Genomic DNA, 26,691 nt, shown 5'->3' on the forward strand with positions numbered 1-26,691 from the left:
ATTATTATGGCAGTCTCTTGATCTTTGGCTTTGCAGGAAGATGTCATTTCAGAGTCAGAATTAAAAAAAAAATAAAAATAAGACTGTCCATTTCAGATGTTGACCCTTTCTCAAGAGGGAAATTGCTGAACCAGCATTAGCTGGGACTAATTAGCAGCATGACTATGGTAGCAAACTGCACCAGCAAATGGGACTGCAGCTACAGGAAGAGGGAATTATTCTGGGACAGTACCAGAGGCTTCCATGTCTGGAGCACATTTCCTTTTCCTGAATTGCTGCTTTACCAGGGAACACCTGCCCTCCCTTCTCTCCCTACCAGATTCTAGGCATGCAGATGATCAAAAAAAGCCCAGGATATTTTCACATTATATCACCAACTCATCCAGTGAAAGCTCTGGCAGATCTGTGGTGCCTTTTAACCATGCTCACGTCCAGCTCTGCCCAAGTCCCAGCCTGTATTCCTCATACAATGCACTTGCTTGCGGTAAGTCCCCGCAGAGCTCAGTACCTGAGCCCCAGCAAACTCTGCCATCAACAAAAGCAGCAGTAAGCGCATTCACTGCGGACACATCCTGGCTCTGGAGATTAACACAATTATTTTACCTTTGTGAATGAAAGGACCAAGCAGGATCACGCTGTTGCTCCAGCAGATGTCAACTTCAAACCCACCGAATGAGAGGGCCCAGTTCTACCACCACAGTGGCTACAAAAGGAGCTGTAATTTGCTTACAAAAAGGTGTTAGCTAAAAAGGTAATTGATTCAGTAGTCACTCAAGAAACAGATGATCAAGAGATGATCACCCAAGCTAAAACACAAATTCTTGAAAACAAAATCATGAAACCAGAGGGAAGGATATGGAAAAAGGAGCATTTTGGAAACTTTGAAACAATTTATTCAGTTGTTCTGTACAAGATTAACAGTTTTCATACCACCCCCACCATCTTCAGCAAGACAGTCCCAACACACACAAAAAAATATAATAGTAAACCGCAGCTCTTACACCCAAAAGGAACTGCCATACTAAGTAAGTGCCATGGGAGCCTCGCCGCCCCACACTGTCACGAAGTGCTGCAAGTTGCCCCGTCAAGGCAGAGGTGCTGGACTCCTGGCTCCCCATCAGCTGTCAGGTCTCCGCGTGGTTCTGCCTTGCTGCGACTCTGCTCAATACCATTCACTCATTCATTATAGCATGTAAAGAAAAAATATCCCACAGAATTTCCACCAAATAAACATTTCCCTGAGGCAAGAGGCTTCACTAAATTCCTAGAACGAGGGCATTCTGCTCTGACCACGCACATGGGTGCCTCCCAGCAGAAGCATTCAAGTGAAAGCAAAGAGAGGGAGTAGAACCAGTACCTCGGGTCACTCGCTGAGTCCCTATCCTGCCAGGCGTTCGCGTGCTCTTCCAGATACCATGGGAAGTTAAAGGTGCAAAGCACCTCTCAGGATTAGGCCTTTGATGGGAACTGTGCGACATCCGCTGATCAGAGACCATCAGTAACTGCTGTGCTTAGTTTTAGTAACACAAGTTCTGTCTTTGGCTCTTTTGCTACAACCTAGGTATTTTCTGTAAACAAATTTTGATTCTGAGCTGCATTTTTTTTTTTTAATACAAACAATGCACTGATCTTGGGAAGTTACTCATCAGCTCAAATTGAGAACAGTCCATCATGGATCTTACCAGAAATGGGGAAAATAAAAGCAGATATTTGCTGGTATACTCGGTGTCAGCATCCTTCCCCAAAGCCCAAGGAGGAAGGCTGCAAGCTTTTGCTTGAAATACCAGTAAAGTTTATGCAGATCAGCGCCACCACTGCATGTTTCAGATGTGGCTATAGGGGCCTGAGAAAAGAGACTGGGGAGAGCAGAAAACCAGAACCCATAAAGCTCACTTGGAACCACAGCCTGCCTTTAGCTACGCACAGTTTGAAAGGGTGTGCTCAGGGGAGAAATATTTAGGTCTAAGAGTTAAAAACATTAAAAAAATAGTAATAAAAATGACACACCCCAACTCCAGATGGTCCCCATTCCTGCAGCTGTGACAAGCACATGATTCTAGTGCAGAAATCATCAAGGAGAGCAATATTATTCTCTGGGATTCATTTGAATAGTAGTGACCTTGGTTAATCTAGATCATTCCCTCTGCCCACCAAAGAGATCATAACTGACGACCCTAGGAAAGAATGGCTTTAGGGGAGGGTCTGGAACCCGCTTGCACAAACTCGGATAAGAACTGGTGCTCTTGCTGGATTTGGTACTGTGTTTGCAGTCACCAAGACACCATTGAAGTCCAGACAGTGCAGCTTTTTTTGATGTGCAACCATAAAAAGCTCTATTAAATAAAACAGAATACATCTTAAATACAGAATGATTAAAAAAGGGTTGAGGAGCACACAAAATAGGGCTGAAATGTGTGTCACTAGTCCATTCTTGCTCCACCATAAAAGGCACTGGAATTATGTCTTCCTATACATGTGACATGCTGAGAAGTGTCCCATTCAATCCAATGCATTCGATGGCAATGACGATAAAACTGAGCAGGAAAAAAGCATCCCTTTGGAGGAAAAAAATCCAAAAAACAAAATATGTAGAAATCTCAATGTCCATGAGTGCATCTAGAAATGTCTCTTCAGAGAGTCTTCATTCTCCTCCAGAGGGGAACATCAGGTGGTTCATCAGATTCACCACACAGGAAACGTTAAGTCTTCCAATTAACTGTAGCACAGCTTTATAGTACAATTGAAAAGTTAGTCAAATGTCTTCAGAAAGCACTGGCAGTGCTAGAATTATCCAAGTAAATCCAAAGCAGAAGAAAGAAGCACCTTTCATACCCTCCACTGGGAGACCAAGGAGGTAACTGGACTTGGAGGTACTTGGCAGACGTAGACACAGGTGGGTGGAATCCACCAGCACCGGACTTTCTGCGAGAAAGCCAAGCCACCCGAGTTCCCCTGCGTGTTCTAGCTCGTGCCAGTGCCAGGGAATGTGTGAAGGGCAGCAGCAATAAAACAGTGCTACAAGTGCTTCTCTCATTAGGACATGGCTCAAGGTAGCCCTTGGCGTGGGGATTCGCTCTGAAAGCCTCTGAGCAAACTCTGAAAGCCTCTGAGCAAACACACCAATGAGCTCCTCATTGCAGTTTAGTCTCTCCAGTTGTCACGAGAAAAAGACGCAGCCGGTATCCATGACCTGGTCCTCTGGATTTGATCCTATGTGTGCTCTAGCTCCCCTCCTTGCAGACGTCACAATTTCCGTTGCTGTGCGTTGGACCCTTTGCCGTGAAGCTGAGAAGCATCTGCAAGAAAATAAAACCAAGTGGGAAGGGGTTTCAGCATCAGCTCCGTGGAGCTGCGTGCAGCCGGGGTGGCAAGATCTCTGCACGGAGAGATGTACTTTCCCTCTGCAGCCCCAAGAATCAGGGGGTAGGAGAATGTGTGTGGAGAAGAATGTGTGTGGAGACATCTGCAGACTGGGAGCAGCCCTTCCCCTGCACCTAAGCAAGAGTCACAGGAAGCACCAAGGCCTCCTATGGCCTCCCAGCAAAAGCACCACAGCACAGATTCAGATTGCTGCGTTGACTCTCCTGGCAGTCTATGCCCTTCTCTAAAAGCCACGCTACCATGTCTCCCCGTCTAGGGAACTATAAATACATGGTACTTGCTGCCTAGCATCTAAAGTTGATTTGAAATATAACCATTAGTAGACCTTTGCCGTTGTAATGAAGGCCTTAGGTGCCCACTGATAGTAACAGGAGTCACAGGAATCTAACCACTGGAGTAAGAGAAAGGAGCAGACGTGAGGGGAAATGAGAAAATGCACTGAACAGAAAAAAGTAAGGAAGTTTAAGGTATAAGAAGTTCTCCAGGAGCAATTAAAACTACCGTCAGACTATGGTGAACAAATGGGTGTACTGAGACGTGCAGTCAAGCAGCAGTGGCACCAAGCAGAGCAGCAACAGCTTCTTCTCCAGGACAAGGACAGTTCATTCCATGCAAGATCTCAGTCCCAGCACAAGGTATTCCTAAAGCAAGCAGTCGGAACCATCGCCACAGCACCAGCACACAGGCACCTCCATCAGCAAACGCAGCAGCGACAACACACAAGTACACGTTGGATGCTCCTTGCTCAAACGCTTTTTGATGAATGCTGGTACAGGCGGTCACATAAGACATCAACACTTCCTTGCATTTGTAGCAACCTCCCATCACACCAGAGTCCTTGCAGCTTTCAGAGCGATACAGCCATGTAATATGTTTTAAGACCATGGTGGCCACTTAAACAGCTACTTTGATCTTCTGCAAAGCACTGCAATTGGTAATATTGCCAGAAGTGATAGCACTAATCTCAGTCTTCCACATTTATGTGAAAACACCAGGTGAGGAAGCAGGTCCCTGCAGAAGCTGTCTCAATGGTCAGTTTGTCCCCACTTATTCCTAGTCACACTGTGTGTACTTGCAGCTCTCGTGGCCCTAAGCCCTGCCTAAGAGCAGCAGTCCATCAAAAAAATCTTTTGTTTTAAGCCCTATAAGCAACAGGGAAGTAACCACTCTAAATTCCCTCAAATAATGAGGCAGGGAACACCTCCTGCGTGACACAGAAAACATTTCACAATCCTGTTTCAAACAGAAATCAATCATCTCACTCTCCTGAAACTGCAAGTTCACAAACAGGAAGGAGAAGTCCCTCACACCAGCGATCGCTGCTGGTAGCTGCTGCTTCTGCTCCACCACATTGGAGAGATGGAACAAGTCACCTCAGACAAGCTTCAGCAGGAGAAGCAAAGGAGATGAACTCTTTGAACTTTAACCAACGCGCAGCAGACTCTTCTTTCTCCAGCCAACACATGCTGTCCTCAGCAGCCAAGTGTTTCACCCCAGCCACACCAGGAGACCACATCACCTCCGGCAGTTTACCCACACATCTGCTCCTGGCCTCAGTGCCACGGCGTTACGGTGGCACATCCGCTCCCCGGCCAGCCTCATGCTGCCCAATAACACAACCGCAACAGAAGCGGGTACTAAGCCAGCGATGCCGTACGGCACTGAAGAGCCAACACATACTTGATCAATAAAGCAAGAATAACTGTAGCGATTACCAGTGGCATAAGCAACTCCCCATACAGACAAGCCCAATCTGGTAGCCCTACACTTCAGTTTTCGGAATGCTGAACTTACTGCCCTTCCTTCTCTCCTTCTACAACAGCGCTGCCCTGTTTGCACACTCACAGCCCACCAGGACACAGCAGGCAGGACTCCATTTACGAGCAGAGGTATTCTTTGGAAATTTCTTCTTTTATGCATTAGCTCTGCAGGCATCAAACTGGGGCGGGAGCAGGCTTAGCTGCAAAATCCTCACATCATCAACACCAAGTGAAGCAGTCTGCATTCACACTACAAACTCGTGAGGGAGATGTAGGCAATTAGCTCAGCGCACAGATGCGAGACATTCTGGTCTGACACATTTTATATAGGTCACCAGTGACAAAACTCCACAGAGCCAGAATATTCAATTCTGGGCAGTCCTGGCAGACTGCACATAAAGAGGCACAGCTTTAATCCTAGCAGAACAAGCCTTTACCACAACGCAAGCAGCAAAGCCAAATACCTCCAGGAACCAACACTTGCTCTAAGCACTGAGGGCTCCTCGTTTCAGAAGCGCACAAGCTTGCACTGGCTAACAAAACAGTAAAGGGCACCGAGGGCTATGCCTAGCTTTGTACCGTGGGGAGGCCGGAGGTCTCAGCAACGACCACACCGGTCAGACAACGAGGGCAACAACTCTGCTTTCACCCCTAAAGTCCTCCTGCTGAGATACAGGATGACCCACGACGCAGAAGACAAACAAGACCGTCTGACAAGTTACCTGGCAGACTTTGCGGTAAATGAGTGGACAGGGCAGAATGTGGGAGTGGCGCTGCATGGTGGGGGCTGGAGTGCAAGCCAGCTAGAAGACCTAGAGAGAAAAACAAAGAAAGGAGAGGGGAAAAAAAGAACAAATACACATCAAAGACAGAAATGAGCAGAGGAGCTGCAGCCGTTAGAGCCTATAGCTTAGTTTCCAGCTGTTGGGACTTCTGGGCTAGCTACAAGGATGTGAGGATGTGCCCAAGGTTCTCCAAATGCAACTGCTAGAGATATAAATGGATGAACTACAGCACGAAGCAACAGCAAGAGAGATGAGTTCATCTGCAATGGGTTAACACAGCAGAGCACTGGTTTTCTTGTTATTCGACAGCACAGGCACAAGTAACACACATGCATGAGCAGTACACTCACTGTGGCCAAGGCCATGGTGGAAAGTTCCTGGAGCAGGTCCTGTAACTATTGCATCCTTTGATACTCCTGCTTTCGGGGAGGAGTCTGAAGTGAAGGAGATGACATGAAGAGGGAAGGTATGAATAGGAGAGATAATACCTAAAGGGGTGGAGCTCAGGGCAGCTGGCAGCTTTGGATTGTTGGACTTGTAGGATGGAGACAGGACACTTAAGGAGGAAGAACTCGTTAGCAGCACAGCTCCACTAGTTCCTTTCTGAAAAGCAACAGAAAAGGTCAGTCAGGAGTGGGAAAACCAAGGCATGTCAACATTTATACTTGCAAGAAGCATCTTCACAGCCGGGGCCCAAGAGCTGCCAATTCTCGAGGTCACCTAGAGGCGTCCAGGACACTAAAAATCCAGCTGCTGGATGCTATTGTCTTCTACACATGACCATACTGGATTTGAGCCTGCTGTTCCCTTACTCTGGCACTACGCCTCCAACAGGCAGAGCATGTGGTTTTAAGGCCCATTTAAACATCTCCATCAAATTGCTCGCCTCCTTCCACGTGCCACAACAGAACGCAGACACGAGCAGCTGACAACAAATTAACGCAACTACATTAGGAGTGTCTGTGGATGAAAAACAAGGCCTGTACATCATTAAATGCAATGGCTGAACAATACAAGTTTGTATAGGCATCCCAGGAGTCCTTCACAAGACGCTACATCCCACTGAACTGTCAGACCCAAATACCGCTTCACTGCTTACGGGAGTAACTGGGGAGCAACAGAAAGTGGACGAAAATAGCTGGGCAGGCATTTTGAGTTTATAGCCCAGTATCATAAGTTGTTTATTCTATAGATCAGTAGTGAAAAGTGTCAATAATACTAAAATCACTTGTGATAATTTAAGTAAGGTCAAATTAGCAGACCTAATTAAAAACAAATTGGTAATTATAATTTTAGTTTATGCAATGGTTTTAGCTCTCATGGCAATTTGCTTTACTGTGTTTCCTCCTGGCCTAACCAGGAACATTACTGCCCCCATAACTCACAGTGTCCGGCCAAGAACACTACACAGCCTGTCCAAAATCTGCTGTCTGGAAGGTACCAGTGTATTTTGATTATCTGTTACTTTACGCTGAAAATGAAAGCTTGAATTCTGGAGCACAGACCCATGGCAAAGGCCAGCTCTTCCTAGTCTAAGCAGCCATGGTCCACAGAGTCATTCAAGACTTTCAGGAACTTCTTTTGAAGTCCCCATTTCAGGTCTCAAGTTCGGAGACTGCCTGACGCAGCGCAGTGCCTTTCCTTCCCGACATTAGGCTAGGTCAGCGCATTCTTGCTTACCGGCACAGAGGTAGAAGATGCGGTGCTGCTGACAACAGCTGGCTTTAGGGAGGAGGTCAGCAATTTGGCCACCCCTTGAGTGCCCCCACTAGAATCTCCATTTGAACCTCCAGGAGGTGCCACCAGAGTCAGCTTCTGCGAAACAGACGTCTTCTTCACTGAGGAGCTCGGGGAGGGGCGGCTGGACGCCTGGCTTGAGGAAGGGGCCTGCACAGCGGGCAGCAAGCTCCCTGAGGAGCAGCCCTGGTTTGCAGATGCTCCCGATGAGGAGCTGCTGGAAGAAGCCCCATGCTTTGAGAGGGAACCAGAAACAAAGGGTGATTTGTAAGATTGTCCTGAAGAACTAGAGCCACTTGAGTGCTTTCCTGTATAACTGATAGACGATGAGGATGAGCCTGGGCTTTTGTGGGAACTGCTGGAGTTTTGGGTGCTGCCTGGGGAGGCAGAGGAATGGAAGCTCTGAGCTTTGGTTGATGATTTGACCTGCTGGAGGAGAGCGCGTTGGGGCAATGGGGAGGAGGACTTGGGATTCTGCAGTTTGACAAATGGAGCCGGGGAGGTGAAAGTTTTCTGTGGCTGGTTGCTTGAGTGAAAGACCTTCACCTGAGCGCCCGGCACTGGGGTGGAGGTCTGAGGCCCATGGCTTGGTCGGACCAGGCTGTGATGTTTCTGTTTAGCCTGGTGTATGTCTGAAAGGATTTTGCTGGGTGAGGCTTGGCAAGAGAGTTCTTTGTAATTAGAGTTTTCTGTCTTTTTGTCTTGAGAAGTTTGGCCCAATGCCAGGGCCTGTTCAGCCAGGAAATTTAGAGGAGACTGGAGAGAGCCAGCAGGGGATGATGTAGGGGCAGGGCTGGCCTTTGGAAATGTCCTCTTCTCCTCTGACGACGCAAGAGTTGGGATCTTCTCCGGAGGAGCTTTTGGAGCTCCAGAAAGAGTAAAGTCAGGGCTCCCTCCCGCTCTGCTGTTGAGCACAGCCAGTTCTTTAGAGACTGCTTCAAGGGAGGTAGTAGGATTATGAATTAAGTCTTCATCCAAGGAGTCATCCATGAAAGCAGCAGGAGTACCAGTGCTGCTGGCTGCTTGGGCTGTCCCGAGGGACAGGAGTTCTCTGGTCTGGGCGCTGATGCCCAGACCTCCCACCTGGGGCTCTGATGACAAAGATAAGGTGTTGCTCGAGTGCATTGAAGGAATAGAAACAGAGATCTTTTTGTCTGGTTTACAGGAGGGTTCCTGGAACAATATGACAACAAAAGGCAGAGTCAGAACAGAGGCAGGGTTTATTGCTGAAAAGGGAAGGAAAGGTTCCTGATTTTGGGATGGAAGGTGCAGTACCTTTGGGACGAAAGGCACAGTTACTGTGCCTGCTGGTCCCCCACAACACCCTCCCGACTGGTACTCCTGCTGCCATCAACTCTAGCTGCTGTTCCAGTTTTTCCTCAAGCCCAGCGCAGACTAGTGCTGTTTAAGAATACAACTTCCTTACACCTGATGCATAGATACACGGCTCAAAAACAGGATCTGAGAGGGCAGTCACTCGACTACTGGGAACCATGAGGACCAGCAAACACAGAACTCACCTTCACCTTCACCTTGGTAGGCGCGATAACTTTCTTCTTCGCCCTGTTTTGAGGGAGAGAAAAGAAACAGGCTCACTGAATGCCTGCAGGGAAGCATTCAATTAGGGAGCACACTTGGGCCCTGTTAATGACGATCCACTGAGCCTTTTGCAAAGAACAGAGGCAGCATCTCAGGTTGCTAGGATTCAAAACCATATGACATTTGTTGCTGCTCTTGGAAGCCCCAGCTCCCACACAGGGGAATGAATTAGGGAGCGGAGCAGAGTCTCTGAAATGGTAGCAGAGCAGCGAAAGCACTCAACAGACACATCCTGCACCAGCTGCAGGGCCAGGAGCTACTACTGGAACCCACCGCTATACCAATACCCAGAGAGAAACTGATACACAGACTATTTTGGAGAAAAACTACAAATTTCTTTTTGGTTCCCAGAAGAAGTCAAGGATGCAAAAGCATCTGCCAAATTCACGGAAAATAGATCATTTGGTCTGGTCAGATGCAGTCTCTGGTACAAGACATCCCTGAACAGCTGGAATGACAGGGCTGAGGGAAGGATGACTACGCTATTTCATACTCTTTCTCATACTTCCCCTCATTCATCCAGTGCCAAGAACAGGACCGTCTGTCAAACAGACATCAACCTAAATCCGTACCATCGTCTGTTATAGACTGCCAGCAAGATCCATGAGACCCTTTGGCATTAAAGCACCTGCCCAGCTGGATTCCGATGGCTCTCTTGATTTGCCACCCATAAGCCTGTTTCTCCCACCTTCGCTAGCTTGAGCTCATCATACCCCTCCTTCAACCAGGCAACAAGAAAGAGGGAATCCAGAATCCAGGGAGGACTGACTGAACAGGTAGCAATAATCACAGTGCTGGCAGCACGCTCCTTTTTACCTTCATCTGCCTCCCAAGGCCTAGCACAGAGGCCTGACTCCAGTCTGTTGAACAAGGCCAGGAGGCAACCTGGCTTCAAAGCTCTTATCTTTGAGCCTACTCTAAGGCTCAAGCACCTCAGGAAGGCTGTTGTTGGGAGATGTCACACACAAACAGCTACTCTCCCTAGACCTCCCCAGATGAAGCAGCGCCAAACTATCTGACGGGAGCCAAGCAAGCTCAGGTGCTCCTGCATGATCCACCCAGGCCCCAGGGAACGGAGTTCACCAGTTATCACTCTAAAGGAATGCTGCGCGATACTCACAGGACTGATGTGAGGTGTCCGTGTACACGCCTGCTCTCCTTAAACAGTGTCCTAAGAAGGGAAGAGAGCAATGAGAAGTGATATCCAGCAAGACCCAGTAGAGCAGCTGGGATCACTGGAGACAGAGCTGCACAGTACAGCAGGGGACTTAGTGAAATTAAAACCACAGAGAGTAAACAAATATTCATCTGCTTTCCAGGAAAATCCTCTTGAACACCCCCACTCAATTCCCTCTGGGGGGAGCTATGCTTGTAGGCGCTGGAAAGGCCGTTAAGGCGGGCGTTGGACAATAACTAAGAAAAAAGCTCTGCCAGCCTAAAAAGCTGACAGCCAGCTGGAGAGGCAGTACCATCGTTCAAGCTGGGTGTTACTGCTGCCAGAGATCATCCAAGAGCTGGCAGATCAGCCAAGAGCTCTTCACCAACTTCAAGGGAGAAAGGTTTCCTTTCCCTGCCTCATGTACAGCGATACGGAGGAGAAGCCTTCACACTTCACATTGCTGTTGCCTTTGCATCCCCAGCAAACAGCGGAGGTGACTTCTCAAATTAGCACAGCCACTTCTGTAGCAATTGTCTAGCCACGACCAATAAATAGAACTAACAGACCAATAAATAGAATCCAAAAACCTTTACTACTGAAGCTAAGTAAACCAGAATCTTACACAAGCACTATTTCACCTAAAACAGCTGCCACTCAGCTGCTTTCTTAGATGTCAGGGTGAGAAGCTTATAAATACATCATCAGTACTGACACGTGGAACATGCTTTCCCAGCAGACTATTAACATACTGAATTTTTAAGACAGACTTTTGTCATCCTTTTCCTCTTAAAAAGCACATATATTTTAACCTTATATTCCGTTAGTCACCTTTTAGTGCTAACCAGGAAAACAGAATCATTGCAGGGCCACTCTGAACTCATACACAAAGTTGCTATTCTGTCCATCTTCAGGCTCCTCTTGAAGATGAACTTCTGTGCTCACAGTGACAGCGAACCAAGCTGATTAGTCCAGAAAAGCGTTTACAATTCTCTTAATGTTGTCAAACCCTCCCCTTCATTTCTGCCCGGACGGCAGACTAGCTTCTGTCTTTAAACCACAGAGTCCCAGGAGTAGAAACCATTGTCCTTTAGCCACTGGAAAGCAACCAGGAAAACCACTTTTCTTCAGTCATTCTGTGGTCAGCTTCACTGGAGGGCTCTCTACACCGAGTCTTGGGGGAACACAAATACACTTGAGAACAGTTTTACCTACAGCTCCAGGGAAAATATTTATTTACTTTTATTCAAAGAAAGAGGTTTTAAGCTTGGCAAGCCAGGACCCCAAGCTGGCAATATCTTCATTAACTAAGGAGTCTGCACCCAGCTCCTAATGCCATCGTTCAGCTCCCGCACTGAGCGGCACGCCACAAACATGCACAATACTGTACTTCATGTGCACATGCAACTGCAGTAAATGGCTATGGATTCTTCCAAATGGATCTGTAATTTGCTTCTCACACTTACTGCTCTTAAGAGCTGGTACCCATGAAACCCAAAAAGCAAATTCAGCAGAGAAAGAAGACAGTGCCATCCAGCTCTTTAAGATAAGAGATTCCAGCAGTTGGACTGTACTTGATTTAAAACCAGTGAGCAAAACAAAGCAGGCTAGAAGCTGATGACAGTCCCAGCAGAATGACTCTCTGCAATTTGCATGGCTCTCTGCAATCGCCAGCTCAACGGCATGGATGATGGAGGGCATGAAAGAGCAGGAAACAGCAGTGAAGACACGGGATGGGGTAAAGAAAACCACACCCAGTTCCTACTTACTCTGTTGACTCTGATGCGTCTCGTGAAAGTCCCAAAGTCGCTAAAGCTTTCTGCTTTGCTTTCTTTTGGGAAGGTCTAGGGGAGAATTCCCCAAGGGTCTGAAAAGATCTTTTGTCATACAGATTCAAGAAACCACTGGCCAGTCAGCCTCACCTCAGTGCCAGTTCTAACTCGTGACTTGTCATACCCAGGGGCATCCATCAGAGGTCAATGCTGGGGCCAAGACCACTCAACAGCGTCGCTAACAGCCTGGACGACAGCAGACTGTACTCACAGTAAGTCTGAAGGCGACGTGAAAACAGGGTGGGAAGCATTGGAGGGCACGGTTGCCATTCACGGGGACCTAGACAGGCTGGAGAAAGGGGCCAACAACACCTTGTGAAGTTCGACAAAGACAAACGCAAAGTCCTGCAGCTGGGATGGAATAACCCCAAGCAGCCACACAGGCTTGGGGACAACTGGCAATGCAGCAGCCTTGCAGAAAAGGACCTGGGGTCCTTGCAGACAAGCAGAACACAAGCCACTGCTGCAAGGGTGCACTGCTGAAAGCTAACTAAATACTGGGAGCAAGAGCACAGCCAACAGTTCAAGTGCTTATTCTCCTCTGTTTAGCACTTGTGAGGTCACATCCAGATCCAGTGTCCAGTTTCAGAGTCCCCACAATACAAGAGATGTTGACAAACTGGAGACAGTCCAGAGCCACTGAGATGGCTGAGGAACATGTGACATACAAGGAGAGGTTGAGGGAACTGGGTTTGCTCAGCCTGGAAAACGCAAAGACCAAGGAGGGATCTAATGGCAATCTTCTACTACCTAAAGAGTTTTGGGGACAGGGAGCCACAGAGACGACGGAGGCACCTTTCTCAGAGGCACTCAGTAAAAGCAAAGAGGGAACAGTCGGTTCAGCGCAGCAAGGGGAATTCTGATTAGAAATAAGGAGAAGAGATTCATGAAGAGTGAAGTATCAGAACAGTGGCCCAGAGATGCTGTCGTAATCTCCATCCATGGAGACTTTCAAAACTCGATAGGACGCAGCCCTGAGCAATCTGACCTAACTTTGAAGCTAGCCCTTCTTTGAACAGGGGTAGGACTTATGACCTTCAGAGGTCCCTTATGATAAGGAATCCCTGGTGTACAACATGATTCTTGCTCACCTGGCCTGCATCCAGCCTTTTGGCCAAAGGGGCTTCACCTCTCCATCTAGGAAGGTCTTCACATAATCCTCCAGAGACTGAGCCTTATTCTTGTCAAGCTCATAACCATCCAACTTAATCTTCACCAAGTGGCAAAGCAGCTCCCTGAAGAACAGGAAGATTTCAAATACAGTTACTTGGATTAACTTTCCCCAGATGGAGGTCATTCTGCTTATCCAGGGCTAGATGAATATGCTAAGATGTGCCTGGCTTTGCATAAGTATTCTGGATCAGACTGTAGCCAGCTGAGCACAGGATTCGAGTCCGGGCATTCCAAACACCCTGCTAATAAAGCTAACCCTGAACTGCCTCTGTAAGAAAGAAGCAGGGAAAGGCACATTTCTCTGTAGGTGTGCACACAGACACAGATGCACCAGAGGAAAAAAGCCTTATACACCTTCCCATTTTAATATCTTCAAACAGCAGAGGTGGTAAACCAGTGACAGAATTAGAGGCGTTATTTAACAGCTGCGGACCCAAACCCCTCTGCAGAAGTTTCTGCTGAGAGCAATGAGAAGGCAGGAAGTGCAGCCCTCTTTGTTCTAAATGAATCTTATGGAGCAGCACCCCAATTTGTTATGGAGTAAGATGAAAAAGATAACACGATTGATTCTTTTTTTATCCTTTGTCACTCTCCCCTTCATCCAGCACTCTGTTCTTTGTCAGACCCTTGGGTGCCAGGGGCAGCAATCCCCATTAGCTTTAACTGTTTTCACAGCCAGAAATCTAATCTTGTTTAAGAGTCTAGTCAGTAGGATTTCAGCAATTCAACCAAGTTACTTCTTTCACCAAAAGATCTGTCCCTCTTTTTGGCCTCCACACAGAGGCTTAGTGCTTCTCTCGGAGTTGGTCTGTACCTGAAAACAGGTTAGTTTTGTGATGTATTTAAAGGTGAGATTTAGTAACCACAGTAGTGGTTTCCACAAACCTCCAAGGTGACTATTACTAAAAGCCATTAGTGCTGCTCCTCTGAAACCAAGATACAAATATTAAAATGTATTATTCTGCGCAGCTGGAAGTGAAGCAAGTCATAGGTTGCCTTAATATCTAAATTATGCAAACCTGATTTCATTATTCCATTGAAATTTCTTTCGTGGTCCCATAACGCGTTTTCCTCCCTTTTCTTCATCCTCGTCATCATCAGAGCAAACTCGATCTCGCTCTTTGTCCTTTTCCTCTTCCAGCATTCTAAAACAGAGATGAGAACAGTGTGGAAGTCATTGTCCTGGCTAATTCAAAACCAGGATGAATCTCTGAACAAGACTGTTCAGAGGTCTTGCTAGTCAATGATAACAAACCCCCAGAAAAGGGCCTAAAAACCTTGCTTACGGTGCAAGCTGAGCTACGTGCTCAATGTTAAGAAATTTCCCAGTACTATGTAGTAGAGACCACAGGTCTGATCCAGCCTGACTGTGCTCAGACTGCCATCTTTCTAAAAACAGGCCTGGGCAGAAATGAAACACTTCAGCCAAGTTCTGATCCCATCAATGCTGCTGTAGGTGGCATCAGTATAGATAGTGCAAAGAAGACAAAAAGCTTAATTAGGCCAATTAATGCCCATCAGCAATTCTTGAATACAGAACAAAAATGGGTGGTAAACTTCATGAGAGCAGCCTACAGGTCCCAGGGAACCTGCCGAGAAAAGCTACAGATGCTTAACAAGCAAACAATGAGCTTACTTGGCAAATTTGGCCTGAGTATGGGCTTGGCATTCCTCTTGGTACTTAGTCATCTGCTCTGGCATGACTCGACCAATGGCTTCTTTTAGCTTCTGCAGAGGCTCCTTCAGTCGGCCACCCTAGAGCACATCACAAAGCAGACTGAGGTTCTGCACTGTGTTTCAGCCACGACACTCAAACCTGCAGGACAAGACCTTGCCAGTTGGGAATCCGCACCACCAGCTGTGGAGCCTGAAGCATGCTCACATGGAGGACAACAGCACATTACACAGAGAACAATTCTGCTCTGGAGATCAGGGTAACATGCACATGAGACAAGGCTGTGCTGCCAAATTCACTCACCTGCTCATAGAGATAAAGCTTACGGGCACGCTTGACTAGAGTGTCCTTACTGCAAGGTAAGAATGCAGCCAGGTGGGCGTACACCCCTGACCGGATCTGGCTGTTCAGCTCCCGGGTCTGCAGTTCTATGCTGAAGAACAAGACAAACACAGCATTAACCAGGGACCTGGCATGGGTCCTCTAAACAACTGAAATGCAATTGTGATGCAAACTGGGAAGCTGAAGGCAGGGAGAGAGGGAGAAAGTAAAAGCCAAATTACATGACAGTTCACTATATTTTAGAATCAATGCACGCAAGCCCTTTATCCCAAGCTATATCTTTCATTGTAGCTTCAGAGTATCTTGAAAAACAACAAAATACGTCAGCAATCTCGTTTATTCTACATTTCATGTTGGCAGCTGAGGAGTGGGAGCATCAGACAATGAAATGGGAGGCACACGCTGCTTCTGTCAGACACTACTGTGGTCTAACTCAGGATAATATAGAATCAAACCTTATCCCTTGGGCTTGAACTTACTTCCCAGTGAACAGGCTAGACAGGTCAATGCATGTCAAACCCATCTATGCAGTTATACATAACTTAAGAAACTAGCTTTTTAAGCCACCTCTAAGCGTCAGTTGCCAGTGTAAAAACTCCTAACTGATTCTACTGCCAAGTCATACAAATTCTTTTAAATCACTTCTGAAAATGGCTAAAATTATCAGGCTTACAACAGATTAGGAGTGTTTGTACAGTCAGCACTGGAATGTGAAAAGGTGATAATCACCACTTGAAAGGAGAAGCAAACAGACTCAGAAAATTCCTTCCAGCAATTCCCTTCAAATGTCTTGATAAACCTTAAGGAAAATTAAAGCCTCTGTTTAAGCATTACACTGAGATGATCACAAAGCTGTATGCATTCATCCATCTTCTGCAGGCACTTGAGGAAGAATGAAGCCATTGTCAACAGCTGTGTGAAGCTGCCCTGGCATTCTACATTTCTACAAGGATACGGAGCAGTAATAAGTTCCTCCAGTTTGCACAGAATGCCAGTTGAACACAGCAGCCTTATTCCAGTTTAAAAATATTCCATACAGCACAAACAGCAAAGAATATGCCTGACATCTCTGACAGGAGATGTAGTGTTCTTGTATCATGCTGCAATCACAAGTCAAGTGAAAAAAATAAGTGCACGAATATCAAGCATTATCTTGAGAATGAGCTATAGATATATATCCTGCAATCTTCTCCTACCTCAAGTACACCCATTTCGGCAGAAAGCCATTCCTAGGAGACATTCATGTTTTCTTAGGCATGTTCTGTGTGGAAGGCCTGTAGGAGGACACCCCCGCACCTCCTGTTAAACCTGCTCCTGACTTTACCAGAAAGTGATGCTCTCCCTGACATTCTCCTTTCCCCACATCAGCCCCACTCCTTCCTGGCAGCACTTACTCCAGTATGATGTTGTTGATATCCTGAGTGAAGAATCGCTGTTTGCCTTCTCCTTCTGCAGCTCTGGCAGCCTGGAAAATAGCAAATAATGCCAAGTCAGCATCGTTTCGCATACAGATATAGACAGGCACAAGCAACCAAACGGTTTTTTGAACTACTTCAAAACTACTACAGAACAAGACAGCTTTATTTCACTGAACTCTGCACCAGCCACCTGCTGGAGGTGGACTAGAAGCTGCCCCAGGTGACAGACTGTTGAGAGGTTGTGCCCTTTCCGCTTAGGCCTCCTCACTTCAAGTCCAGCTCTACCACCGGAGCTGGTACAGCCAGGCCTGCCCACACACCTTCCCCATCTGGATTCTCCCGTCTGGGTGCGCTGGCATTGAATACAGCGGGGCTGGTACAACGCAGCAAAGATTCCTCCACTTAACGGGGCAAAGGAGACTGCTTGGTGGCAGCTGGCTTCCTCGGCATAATTCCCGTGGGAAGAAGGGACAGGTTTAGGACAGGGTTTTAACTTCTCCCTGGAGCTGTTAGATTAAGTAATACGAGCATAGGGCTTGTCCCTGGAACAAGAAAGATCATCCTAGTCACGTTTAATGAGGGGCGGGGATACTCATCACCAGGCTTTCTAGATCAACGTGGACACTGAGCCAAGAAACCAACGGAAAGACTAGTAGCCAGAGGGGATACGTTAGTTCCTATCAACACCATGGAAACTAAAAAAAATCCTGTTCGGGAAGCTTCCTGAGCTATGACTGCAGCACACACAGCATTGCCCAAAAAATCACACCCATGAAAAATATGTCCAGCGGGAAAATAACTCCAGGAGATGAATGAGATGGCAGAAAGTTGTCACGGAGCGTTCAGTCTGTTGACTGCAGGAGAACTGATGTAAACAAAACTGGCATTCACCACAAGAAAACACATCAAGTTACTGCTTCCTTGCATGGGAAAGCCGACCAAGAGAGATGGGCGTGATTTTGAAATCCCCTGATTTAACGCATCCATATTCAGGTTGGTAAGCAATGAAATTACGCCCAGAAGGCACGTACATTCCTGCAGCAATCTCTCTGTCAGGTCATAGGAAGCTGGCGATATCAAAGGAGAAGGCTCAGTGCTAAAGGGAACCCTCAACATGAAAGTTCATTTAGGAAGGGGAGGGTGAAAAATCAAACCAGTTGAAGCAGAAGAGGAAATGCCTGGAGGCTCTGGTTAACCCCTGAGGTGCTCCCACCTGATGGGATGGAAGCAGCAGGCTCTCAGGCAGAGCTGTGGCACCTCTCCACTCCCACCTGCAACAGAGTTCACGTCCCAAAGTCCTAACTGACCCATAGACTTCAGTTTGTCACTCCTTGCCTTTTGTGCTCACCCTCTTAACAGAGTCCAGCGATGAGACACAGCAGCAGAAAGCTCTGGGGACGGCCTGCTATCACTCTAACTTGCGGCAACATAATCATTAACTTGGTATCACAGAAGCCTCTGCAATAATCTCCTTTGGGTCAAACAGAGCTTGGAAGCAGCTGTTTCAGTGCTTTCTGTTAACAGCACAACTAGCAAGTAGCAACATCCACAAAGAGCCCATCCTTTTCATCAGCGGTGGCAATACTTACTTCAATTCCTACTTCTCTTCTGTCTGCCCGTCACCACTGTGCACGCTTAAAATTTCTCAGCAGAACAGTTATCTTTAACAGAAGCTAATCTTCAGTAACAGGAGTTATTAAGCAAGAGATGCTTCAATAACAGGCACTCTAAATCCATCTGCACCAGATGGCAGAACACACACTGCCACTGCAGAGCTCTACGAGTACTGTTTAGGGCTTAAAATCAATATTTATAAGGAAGCCTAACAGCAGGAACCAAACAGGTCGGCATTTGTTGGCAGGCTGATGGTGACAGCCATCAGAGAACCCCCCAGTCAGAAAGTGTACTTCTCTGGCATGCCAGCAGAGGGATCCCTGACCAGCACCTAAAGCTCCCCGCTCCTCCAGAACTGCTTTCTGAGGCAGGTTACGGCATTTTTGGAGAAGATGGGCAGTCCCACAGAAGTCCAGCTGCAGGAGGAGCTACAGGCAAAGATGCTCACCCTTCTTAATGCGTTCCACTCCCTCAGCAGTGCTGCAACGCTGGGAAGTTAAAGAAGGGGAAAGAACCCAGACTGTCAGCAAGGAGACTCCAGCCTGCGAGCTGCCGAGCAGTACCCGTGCCTCACTGAAGGCATCCATTTGCGTTACAGAGAAAACAGTTTTAGCAAATCCTCCAGCCCCCTCTGCAGGGCTCTCCTCACACTGCACAGCAGGTACTGCTTTCCAGCTGCACCCATTTCACATAGAGAACTCCACATGCCCCTTCGTAAATGCTGCCCTGCTCATCACAGCACATAAAAACCGTTACGGTGGGATTTATCCCTCAACCCCATTGGTTCACATTTTAAGTCCATTCACGTTAAATTGCCTTTGGAGTTACCTATCGCATCAACCCATGCTTAACCAAGGGAGGTAAAGAAACCACAGTGACAGCTGAAATCCTGAGAGCGGTGAATTCAGTCTACAACCAGGCTGAGGACCAGCGCTTTGCCTCTGTCTGACACGCCGGCGTTCAAGAAAGTGCCTTGGCCATAAAAGCAAACCGAGCGACAGAAAGCTGTGCTCCTGCTTGGCCCCACCGGAGCGTGCTCTGAGCCTGGGTGGAGAACCCAGCAGAGCTGCCCCCCGCCAGCAACCAGGCAGCGATCTGCTGTACCTGAGCCAGTTCTTTGATGCGTTTCTCCAAAGGGGCTGGCAGTCCTTCTGGGAGGGAGGGCGGTTGCTTGAAATCCTGCTCCAAGCCTGTCCCAGCAGGATCGCTCCCATCCTCCACGTCGTGAAAGGGACTTCCTTCAGGGGACTCGCTGAAGAGCCGCTCCAGGTCGAGGTCAGTTAACGAGTCCATAGCCGTGGCTGCCTGCAGTAGGTCGCTATCGCTGGCATGGCCAAAGAGCGATAGCAAGGGGTCAGGCATTGCCTCTGTCTCTCTTGGGGCTGGAGGCTCTGCAGGTGGAGTCACCACTTTCTGCTCTTCATCTTTTTTCTTCTGAGCTTCCTTTTCTTTCTGAAACTTCTTCAGCATCTCCTTGACGCTGAGAGCTCCGGAGTATTTCTTCTTCTTCTTCTCCTTACTTGCATTTAATGCTGTAAAGCTGCAAACAAAGAAGGGAAGAAGATAAGAAATTAAGAGAGAAATAAGTAAGATCAAGAGGAACAGACAAGGATACTTTCATCCCAGTTCAGCCACATGCACCAATGCTTTGGAAAGTCTTAGCCCTTAACCAATTACACTAGAAAAATAAAGTGTTTCCTCTTAAGGCCATACCTAAGAGTTAAGAATAAGACTGAAGGCCCGAAGCCTCGCTGGGTATCACATGCCCAACAGGACAAAGTATTTTCATTCATTCCATCATGTCTCTCTTTTTCAGTAACTTATCCATCAGGTGTTCACTTATCCCGTTTCATCAGACTTAAGTTTCAGTTCCTCTTCTGTAACCTACTAAGCTTCCCAAATGCACTTGTCTCACAACTCCTGTATCAGATTTAGTCACTATCACCCATGAAACAATAATTAGGGAACGGAAAGATGTATGCTGTTTAACATAACTGCCCTAAAGCACATTATGCTGTAGCAGAGGAAACAGTACAGTCGGAAACCAGGGAGACTCGGGATGCGCGTACCACTGCTGCTCTGCATACTTCCCTGCCTCTCAATCTGACAGTTGTTTTGGGCTATATATTCCATTTTTAAGGCATACAGCTGCTTCAGGGATGCAAACCACTCTCTCTCCATCCATTACCCCTGTTCTACGGATCCCAAAGTAAAACCCTTCTCAACTGTGCAACCTGAAATTGAGGGGAAACAAAGATTCATGCAACGGGCTCACGACGTGCAGAAGCACTCACACCAGGGACAGGACTGCCTCAGCACAAGACTCACTGATGTACAAGTCCCTTCTCACTGCAGAGCTGATGGAGCTCAGAACTTCCCCACCCAGTTATGCTCTTTTTTAGCCCTGTGCATTGTTCTAGAAAGGATGAATTGGAAATGCACAAACAACTAGTGCAGAGGAACCAAAGCATGAGTGTGAGAGCAGCTTGAAGCTTCTTGTCTCTGCTAGAAACAGGGCAGCAAATTCCCTTCCCTTGTTCCCAGCTAGGGGATCGTGCACTGACTGCACTGGGTCAGACATGGTTTGGTGCTGCCAGAAAGCAAATCCATACAGGAAAAAGGGAATCCAAAACAACAGTTACAGGAAGAAGGAAAAAAAATAGGAGGAAAATGTAGCAAAAGACACAAAGGCAGCAGACATAAACTGAAACAGAGAGGCCAGGCAGACCTGAGCAAGTACAGACCAGCAGAACAGTCACACTCCTTGAGAACAGAAAAACCACTCAGGTTTATAGCCCTCAAGGAGAGAAACTACAGAAAATCTAATCACTCATCCAAGAAATACTCTGGGCAGGAATACAAACTCTTGGCCAGCAATAGCTGCAGCAGACAGCTTTCTTCCTGCTCTTGCCATCCACGGCCTTCTGACTTCTTTCTCCATGCTGGCCTGACACTCACACAGCTCTGAGCTCACGCACTTCCTTCCTGCCTTTCCTTTCCCACCTTGATCCCAATATTCGTTACCCCCAACACTCTCCCACATCTGTTCCCACCTGCAGTGCCTAACCAGAGCTCCAAAGAAGAAGAGCCGTTCAGCTCCGTGCCCCTTTGCTCTGACAGTCCTGCTGCGGGGCTGTGCTCCTTTCCCAGCCAGGAGCTGCCTTCTCCCGACTCATGAAGCACTGGCAGCTCACCCCTCGGTGGCTAAGCAGCACGCACCCAAGCCGCCCCCAACACAACACGTGCTACCGCAGCGTAACAAATGCCACCTGTAACCCCGAAGCAAGGCGCCAGGCAGCAAGCGTTCCCTATTCCTCCTTACCCGGCTTTTGGGAACTTGGACTTTTTTGATTTCTTTTCCTTGTCATAAGAATCGTCTTTCTTCTTCTTCTTCATTTTTTCACCTCCATCTTTCAGCTTCCGCTTCTGGAAAGGATTAAAACCAAGTCAGAATCAAAGTGTTTCCTGTTCACGGGATTGGAGCTGCAGCCCCGGAGCCAGTAGTGTGAGAACAGCTCCTTCCCCACCACGCACGTTAGCCCAAACCAAATACACGAACCACCACAGTTCTGGCACATTCCATCTTCAACATTTCACAGTGCACCCAGCTCTTATGCTGGAGAAGATCCTGTCAATAAAGGTGAAGGGATCCCAAGCACTCCTCCTGTCTCCCCTTTTAGCCACGTCACTTCAGCACTGTGAAAACATTGCTGTTTCTAAAAGACAGTGCCACAGAACGAAAGCACTGGCTTCCCAGTGAAGTCCCCGGCACTCCCCAGATGAGAAAGAAGAACCCTCTAATGCGTCTCATCGTTCCCCCAGTGCTAAACCACTCTGGGGTGACAAGAGGCCGCTTTCATTTCTGCTCTGGGAACCAGGAAACTCCACCAGTAGCCTCATGCATGCCAGACAAGCTTCATTTTACCATCAAATACGTGGACAGAACGTGATTATGAAGCGCTCATCTGTGAGACTGCAGCTCCCTGCCTGTTCTGCCCACACCAATTCACAAGTCTCTCTCTACTTTGAAAGTCAACGCTCTTCATGCGGCAAACCCACCAAGCTCTAACAGAGGGAATACTCCTAGAAAGCTGGCTTGCTGACCTTGGGAGATTTCTTCTTTTTCTCTTTAACATACTCGTCTTCAGAATCAGATGCTTGCCGAAACTGCAGCGTTCCTGAGTTGATGTAAAACCCTCCGTATTTTGTAGTAAGAGAAGCCGGAACAAGCTCATCGTACTGGAAATAAGAGAGAACAATCCATTGGTATTGTAAACTTGTGTCCATAAAATCTCTTTTATTCTCTACTTGAGCTGCTTGGAGGATGGAGTGGGACTTGTGCTCCCCGAGGAGCAGGTTGGGCTGTGGACACCCATGCTAACTAGCGTCCTCCTGCCATGCAGTTGCCCCAGGAGTCCTCATTACCCAGCCCTGGCACACTCCCTGCTCGCACTGAGCTCACGTTCTCCCAGGTGCCAGTCCAGTCCCCCCAGGCAGCTGAGTTTCACCACCCTCACACCTGCCCGGGTACTCACTGCTTCAGAATTATCAATGAAGGAGTCGGATTCGTCGTATCCATACCCCATATCAATCAAGTCCTGAATACGGTCCTTTCTACGTCTCTTGCCACCCTAAACAATAAAAGATTGATGGTATGCTCATCTTCTGTTCTAATTACCACAGGGATAGCCCTGCTATAGCAGACTGACATTCTCGCCAGTTTAGAAAAGAGAACGAGCTCTTTTACGAAACCAGCGTTGACCCACATCACGCTCTAATCTAAGGGTACAATTAAGTTTTAGGCCTTGTCACAAAGAATCAAAAACAGTGCATCCAAACGAAATAAAATGCTGGCCCAACAGACAAGCCAGCTCTGTACCAGCAGACTTTATGTTACGTTGGGTCTGCTCCCCTGCAAGCTCTCTGCCAGCGCAGAGACCGATAGTTCTTCATAACTGCTGCAGAGCCAGGACAAACTCTGCACTGCGAGCACCGAGCACGCACACAGTGCATGAGGACGACCAAGAGGTGCAATTCACATCACAAGACAACACAGCAACTCACACATCCAGAAGTACCGGCTGTAAAACACAGCACTGTTTTATTGCCATCTACAGAAGTGACGTGAGAGGAAGAACAGCAAGGAAATGGGTAAGACGGATCAGCTCCTCTTCCCCTGTGCAGCTCAGCACTGTCCGAACGGCGGCAGGCTCAGCACCGTGCTTAGAGGCTTGCCAAGCTACGCCATGCCATGACTGCAAGGCCTGGACATTATTTTTGTTGCTTAGAATAAATTTCATAAATTAGTAAATGGCATTTGTCACTCCAAGTAACAATATCATTCCCTTTAATCAGACTGTCGTTGGATTTACGAGCGTATCAGGACTGGTGGAGGGGACACAGAACACAGGCAGCAGCACGCTCCAGCCACGCTAAGGGACTGCACGAAGACGGGACTATACGAGCCAGCGACTGCTGATTTCTGTTAAAGTAATCTTGGTCAAGAGCTGAACAGCATTACCCATTCTAATGGATAGCATCATATAAAGAAGAGGAACGTACATATTTTTCTTCAAACTTCCTAGCGAGAGCCTCCGCTTTATGCCTCTCCTTTTCATCATCATTGAAGGGATCAGCAGGGTCCTTCCTCTGCAGAAAGAGACAAAACCCATCAGAATCAAGCCTGTCACCCTGCCACCCAAACCCATTAAACGTGCATTAGAAGTATCACGATTAGAACACGCAGGCAGAAGCTCAGACCAAATCAGCCTTTGGTACAGTATTCTTAGAGGGCTCTCCTCAGTATGAGCCACCTAGAAACAAGCCCACAGAACTCTACCGGACAAGAAAAGAAAAACCAAGTTTCTTGGAGAAAACGATAAACCACAGAAGTGTAACTAAGGGTCTCTTCTCTCAACTTGGGCTTTCACATAAGAGAAAGGAGAGGATGACGAGACAGTACCCTACCACTCATCTCCAGATTCTGTGTAAATCCCTCTGGTTTTTTGTTTGTTTGTTTGTTTAAATTACTGCTGTTCACCAACCAACAAACAGATCTCGGGGCATCTCCCTTCCCTCTCCCACCCGCTCTCAAGCTCACATGAATGAGCTTTAGCAGACAGAACCGAGAGGAGCTTGTCCTTACCCCGCTCTTTACCGGATGAGATTTCTGCAGTTCCTGGCTGCGCCTGTGACAGCCACAAGCATTCAGGGCCTCGCTGCAGTCTCCACATTTTGGGTGCTCTCTCTGCTAGTCCTGTACCTGTCTCTGCTTCTCCTGTCTCTCAGGAAAACAGCACAAACCCCCAACTGACTGCCAGCCAGAACTGAATAGCAGCAGTGAAAACGAGTAGAGCCTGATCAACTTTCTCGAGCATCACCATGCTGCTGTCAGAAGCGGCAGTGACAGCGCTGGAAGAGTCGGGAAACCACAACTCCTTCACGTCAGTGGAAAGCCCAGTGTTCTCTTCGTAACTACACAACACAGAAAAACATCCGTAACACAGAATTTGGATGCTACAGATGTTAGCATGTCACTGCACCTGAGAAATGACTCCCAGGAGGCAAGCAGAGCTGTCAGGCAGCACCTGAGAGCACCGTGGCCATCAAACGGGAATGGATGCTGAGCACTGCAGTGAAAGCATTCACGTGCAGTAAAGCAAAGTCCCAAGCAACTTCAAACTCTATCAGCGCAACACGCCATACTCTGCTGGCAGCACATCGGCTTGCAGATGTGCAGAGCCAGGGAAGAGAGAGGAATACAGCAGCTGTCTGACAACAGGAACCCGCAACTGGATCCCAGCTCCATGGCCTGCATGGTGTGTGACCGCTGAGCTGTCGTTTCAGCTCTCAGCACCCCACAGGTAACACACCACCACCTCTCACAGCAGCGTTAAGAGAAGACCACTGCGAAAGTCCCTGAAATCTTCAGACACAACCTCAGCTTCGCCACGGGCCGTGCAGACACTCACCTTGTCTCCTGCAGAAACACCCTTGTTTTTTGCCTGAAAATTCTTCACGAGATCCGGGTAGTAAAACTCCGGACACCGCTTGTGGTCCGGCTCGAAGAGAGTCAGCGTGATCCGCATGGACGTGGGCTGCTGCTCCGCATCCTGGGGCTGCTCCGAGTCGTCCTTCCGAGGCTTCTTCAGGAAGCTGCCGCTCAGCGGGCCGTGCAGCGTGGTGAAGGGAACCCTGTGGGGCTCCGTCATGGCTCTAGCCACCCCTCAGCACCTCTCAGGGCGTCGCTCCCATGGCAGCGGCCGAGCCGTGCCCCAGCTGCACACGCACATCGGGAGTCTGCCGGCGGGACGGGGCCGGGGGCAGAACGAGCTGGAGGGGGTGCGGGGTGCCGCGGGGAGCGGCCGAGGCTGGGGCCGTCAGATCGCCGCAGGGCTCTGAGGGGACAAAGCGGGGGTCAGGGCAAGGGGAAGGGCAGCACAGCCGAGCCCCGCAGCCCCCCGCGGCCGCCCCAGCTCCACCTCAGCGCCGCCCGCCCCGCTCCCAGCGGCCCAGCTCCGCGCCGCGTCCCGGGCCCGGCCCCGCTCCCAGCGCCGTTACCCGACCGCGGCCAAACCGGCGGGGCCCCGGCGCCCGGCGGGGCAGGCCCGGGCCCAAGCGGCGGCGCTGGGCTGCGCCTCGCGGAGCCCCGGTCCCGGTCCCGGTGCCGTCCCCCCCCGCTCACCGCCGTCGCTGCCGGCCCCGCTCCTACGTCACAGCCGCGGGGGGCGCTGCCTCGCGTAGAAGCCGGCCGGCGTCACAAAGCCGCGCGCCGCCGCCGGGCCCAATCAGCGCCGCGCCCGCGGTCACGCCTCGGGGGAGCAGAGGCACGTGACGGGGGCGGGCCTATCGCCGCCCTGCCCGCCTCCCTCCCGGCAGCCCCCGCGCGGGGGGCGGGGTGTGAGGGGAGGGGGTAAGATGCGGCGGTGGAGGCCCTGGCGCCCGGCTCCGTGCCGCTGTCGCGGTTCGGCGGCCCCGCCTCGGGTGCCGGTGCCCTCGGGTGCTGTAAGCACGGGGCGGCGCCTCCCCGAGGGGCAGCAGGGCTGCTGCGGGGGCGCTTGGCTCCGATCTCCGCCTGTTAGCGACGTGCCGGCAGGCCGGGGCGCGCCGCTCAGCCGTCTGACCGGGGGGGCTGCGCCTGCGGCCCTGCGCGGTCCGCTGCTTCCTCCGGCGTCGGGAATAGAGGGCAGGGGAGGGGACTGCGGTTCTGTGACCGCTCA

The 26,691-nt window shown here is 49.0% G+C and overlaps 1 protein-coding gene across 10 annotated transcripts; it reads right to left on the reverse strand.

The window, feature by feature from the left end:
* Nucleotides 1–870: 870 nt before the first annotated feature.
* UBN1 (ubinuclein 1) lies at nucleotides 871–26,303 on the reverse strand. 10 transcript variants are annotated; one of them, XM_083799986.1, is made up of 18 exons: nucleotides 26,157–26,303; nucleotides 25,444–25,869; nucleotides 24,035–24,121; nucleotides 23,008–23,103; nucleotides 22,577–22,711; nucleotides 21,795–21,898; nucleotides 19,577–20,012; nucleotides 16,835–16,905; nucleotides 15,402–15,531; nucleotides 15,060–15,178; nucleotides 14,443–14,568; nucleotides 13,342–13,485; nucleotides 10,383–10,433; nucleotides 9,184–9,226; nucleotides 7,607–8,836; nucleotides 6,415–6,529; nucleotides 5,864–5,953; nucleotides 871–3,296 (listed from the first exon to the last, which is right to left on the reverse strand). In XM_083799986.1, exons 2-18 carry the CDS (start codon nucleotides 25,681–25,683, stop codon nucleotides 3,244–3,246), a joined length of 3,270 nt encoding a protein of 1,089 aa, XP_083656112.1. In that variant the 5' UTR covers nucleotides 25,684–25,869; nucleotides 26,157–26,303; the 3' UTR covers nucleotides 871–3,243. The 10 variants fall into 10 exon arrangements, with proteins under 10 accessions (XP_083656112.1, XP_083656106.1, XP_083656108.1 ...); XM_083799980.1 differs by having other exon boundaries at nucleotides 6,277–6,529; XM_083799982.1 differs by having other exon boundaries at nucleotides 6,277–6,529; nucleotides 26,033–26,169.
* Nucleotides 26,304–26,691: the final 388 nt, after the last annotated feature.

The sequence above is a fragment of the Anser anser genome, assembly GCF_964211835.1.
Source record: "Anser anser genome assembly, chromosome: 15".
NCBI classification, from domain to species: domain Eukaryota; kingdom Metazoa; phylum Chordata; class Aves; order Anseriformes; family Anatidae; genus Anser; species Anser anser.